The sequence below is a fragment of the Ipomoea nil genome, unplaced genomic scaffold (genome assembly GCF_001879475.1).
Source record: "Ipomoea nil cultivar Tokyo-kokei standard unplaced genomic scaffold, Asagao_1.1 scaffold3087, whole genome shotgun sequence".
NCBI classification, from domain to species: domain Eukaryota; kingdom Viridiplantae; phylum Streptophyta; class Magnoliopsida; order Solanales; family Convolvulaceae; genus Ipomoea; species Ipomoea nil.
Window position 1 is genome coordinate 967,998 of NW_017619515.1, and position 3,977 is coordinate 971,974.

General features: G+C 39.6%; 1 protein-coding gene across 1 annotated transcript; it reads left to right on the forward strand.

Annotated features, from left to right (window-relative positions):
• Positions 1 to 803: 803 nt before the first annotated feature.
• On the forward strand, positions 804 to 2,444 carry LOC109166102. The gene has a single exon (XM_019314992.1). The coding sequence runs from the start codon at positions 804 to 806 to the stop codon at positions 2,442 to 2,444; it is 1,641 nt and encodes a 546-aa protein (XP_019170537.1).
• The last annotated feature ends 1,533 nt before the right edge of the window (positions 2,445 to 3,977 follow it).

Below are 3,977 nucleotides of genomic sequence, written 5' to 3' on the forward strand. Positions count from 1 at the left end.
GCACACCTTCGTATAGTAACTGTGGGTTTCTCTTATCAGTTATTACTAAAAAAAAAAATCATGATTTTGATTCTTGTCAAATCCGAAAAGTAGTAATATGAATGCTTTTCCATACACTTTAGCATAGCAACGTTCAACTGCAAACATTTTCCCTCCCAATCCTCCTTCTTCTTCTCGCACTCTTCTACACACTTATTTCACTCGATAAAGAGCTCTTTACACATGCTCCTCTTCTTAAACACGCAAAACGAGCATTCTCCTTCCTCATCTTCCTCCCCTTCTTCTCCTTCTGCAATTTCGTCTTGGGATTCTTGATTTGTTCTTCTCTGCTGGAGGGCAACCCAGAACTGGAAACCCTAGAATTGTGTTTTTGCTTCTTCCAGAAAAAGCACTTCTTGCAATAGTTGGCTAGGAAATTGGATTGCATGACCAAATGTGATACAAATTACATAGTCATGCACCTCATTTGAAATTTTTAATAGTCAAGGACCAAATGTCATTAATGTATAATAGTCAAAGTGATGATATGGAAATAAATCAAAAGGAATATTGCAGTGATTTATGGAAATAAATCAAAAGGAATATTGCAGTGATTATTGAGTCCTGTAGTATTATTCTGTATAGCTAGTTTTATTTTCTTTCTTTTGTTTTATTTCCTTTCCTTTTGAATAGTATTTTGCATAGCATTACCTTCATTAAGTTCTTGTATATATTATGGGCTTCACCAGTAATGAAAATAACCTTTTCTCCTAATATTCTTCCCACGCATAATAGTCTTGTAACCATACAGTGCTGTTTTCATCATGGCATCAGAGCTTGGTGACGACAAGGCGAACAAGGTTATGCCAAAGACTTCAGATGAGAGCAGCGAAGAAATAGAAAGGGCCCATCAAGATAAGGTGACATCTCATAATGCTCCAGGAGGCATCACAGAAGGCCAATCCGGGCACTTGGATGTTATGTCACTTTATCTTTTGCATGCTTCGGACACTTCGGGGCAGATTTATGTTACTGAACTTCTTCGAGATGGAAATTACGGAGAATGGGTAAACGATATGGGAGATGCTTTGTTTGCCAAAAACAAGATCGGTTTTGTTGATGGATCCATACCCATGCCAAAACCCAATTCACCATATTTGCAGCAGTGGATGCGTTGTAATGCCATGGTTAAAGGTTGGTTAAAGAGCGCCATGGACAAAGACATTAGAAGCAGCGTAAGGTATGCCAATACTGCTAGGGACATTTGGGAGGACCTTGAAGAAAGATTTGGAAAAGGAAGTGCACCTAGAGCTTTTGAAATTAGGAGATCAGTTGTCTTGTTGAAACAAGAAAATGCTTCTGTCTCATCCTACTATGCAAAACTGAAGAGCCTTTGGGATGAGATGATGGCCATTTCGCCATTGCCAAGATGTGTTTGCAGTGGATGCACTTGCAATATTTCAAAGCAACTTGTTGATATGAAAGAAAAGGAACAATTGTATGATTTTCTCATGGGACTAGGTGAAGAATTTTCTACTGTTAAGTCACAAATTCTCAGTGCCAAACCAACACCAAGTTTGGGCCGTGCATATCACATGGTTTCCGAAGATGAGCAACATAGACAAATCTCAGCAGCACACAAACCAATGGTTGAAGCTGCAGTATTTCAAATGCAAAAGGGAGTTAGTGAAAAGGATGCCAAAGGAAGGAGGGACAGACCCATATGTGGGCATTGCAAAAAGACAGGACATACAGAAGACCAATGCTATGAAATAATAGGCTATCCTGTAAATTGGCGAAAGGGTCCACGTGACAAGAAAGGATGGCAACATGTAAACCAGAAGATAGCGCCGAAGGCTGCTCAAGTTGATATAGACATGAATCCCCTTCAAAGTCTCACTCAAGCTCAATTAACAAAACTTGCTCACTTTCTAAACACAGATGGGGACAAATTGAGGCCAGTAGAGACAAATGAAAAATCATCATGCAACATGGCTGGTAAGATCAACAGTAAAAATTTGTGGGTGATAGATTCTGGAGCCACAGACCATATTGTTTGTGATGACAGTTTGCTAAATAAATTGGAGAGCAAATATGGTGAATTCCCTGTTACTATACCAAATGGAGACAAAGTGGCAGTCAGGAGCATAGGGGGAACTAAACTCCCTAATGGGATGCAAATAAACCGTGTCTTGAACATACCTGATTTCAAATGCAATTTAGTTTCTGTTGGCAGGTTGACAAAAGACTTTGATTGTGCTCTGACTTTCTTTTCTGACTTCTGTATAATGCAGGACTTACCTTCGAGGAAACTGATTGGAGTGGGTAGGATGCATGGTGGTCTTTATTACATGGAGCCGGAATATCGTGAGGGTATGGCAATGTCTGTTAAGAGCAAAGATTCAAGTGTTTGGCATAGGAGGCTTGGGCATGCTTCTAGTATGATAATTCAAAAAATCAAGTAAGATTCTGTTACTTCTTGTGAGAATAATTTCTTTTGTGATTCATGCATATGTGCTAAACAAACTCGATTACCTTTTCCTGTTAGTGCTATTAAAACTCAATCATGTTTTGATCTCATTCATTGTGATATTTGGGGTGGTTATAACCTTCGTTTTCTGGAGCTCACTATTTCCTCACCATTGTAGATGATTTTAGTAGGGGTGTCTGGATATATTTAATGAAACACAAATCTGAAGTCAGACACCACTTAGTTTCATTTTGCAACATGGTTGTTACTCAATTCGGAAAAAGGGTTAAGACAATTCAAGCTGATAATGGTGCAGAATTCCTTTCAACTTATATGTTGGAATATTATAAAGAGCATGGTATTCTTTTACAAAGATCTTGTCCGGACACCCCACAACAGAATGGGGTCGTTGAAAGAAAGCACAGACATATCCTAGAGATAGCACGGGCGTTGCGATTTCAAGCTGGCTTGCCAATCGAGTTTTGGGGAGAATGCATCTTAACTGCAGTTTACATAATTAACAGGTTGCCTTCTAAGGTTCTCAAGCACAAAACACCTTATGAAATCTTAATGCAAAAAATACCAAATTATGATCATCTACGGGTATTTGGTTGCTTGGTGTATGCACATAACCGGAAGGGTGACAAGTTTGATGAGAGAGCAAAGCCATGCGTTTTTGTAGGATACCCCCATGGGCAGAAGGGGTATCGAGTCTATGATCCAAATGACCAGGTTTTTCACACTACGAGAGACTTGATTTTTTTTGAAGACAAGTTTCCTTATAAAAATCATGTTCTGGACTCGGAGTCACAAATTAAAAAAACATACTCACATTTAGTTGATGATGAGACTGAAGAAATCATGAAGATTGTACAAACCCAGGAAGCTGACTATAGCAGAAGAACAGAACCTAGTATGCCTGCGGTAGAAATGGATTGTGGTGAGATAAGTGAGATTATTGAAATAGTAGATGGGAATAATGTCGAGGATCGAGGGAGTGTTGAGCCTTCTATGGTCGTTCATGAAATGCAGCAGCGAAGAAGTCAACGTGAAAGACGCATGCCAAAATACTTGGAAAGTTATGAGACAACATTGCCACCCTCCATATCGCCATCACCACCTACCACTCCTTCAGTATCCTCAACGGTACATCCTATGTCACAGTATGTTTCATATAATAATTTTTCCTCTTCTCACCAAGCTTTCTTAGCAGCCATCACTAGCCATGATGAGCCAAAAACCTTCAAACAGGCAGTTAACTACAAACATTGGCGAGATGCAATGCAAAAGGAAATTGCGGCTCTAGAAGCAAATGGAACGTGGGACATTGTTGAACTTCCATCAAATAAAAGAGCCATTGATTCCAAATGGGTTTATAGAGTGAAGTTCAAGCCTAATGGAACAGTAGAACGATATAAAGCGCGGCTCGTTGCAAAGGGTTTCACACAAATAGAAGGGATCGACTTCCATGAAACATTTGCCCCCGTTGCTAAACTAGTGACCTTGAGACGTCTACTCACAGTTGCAG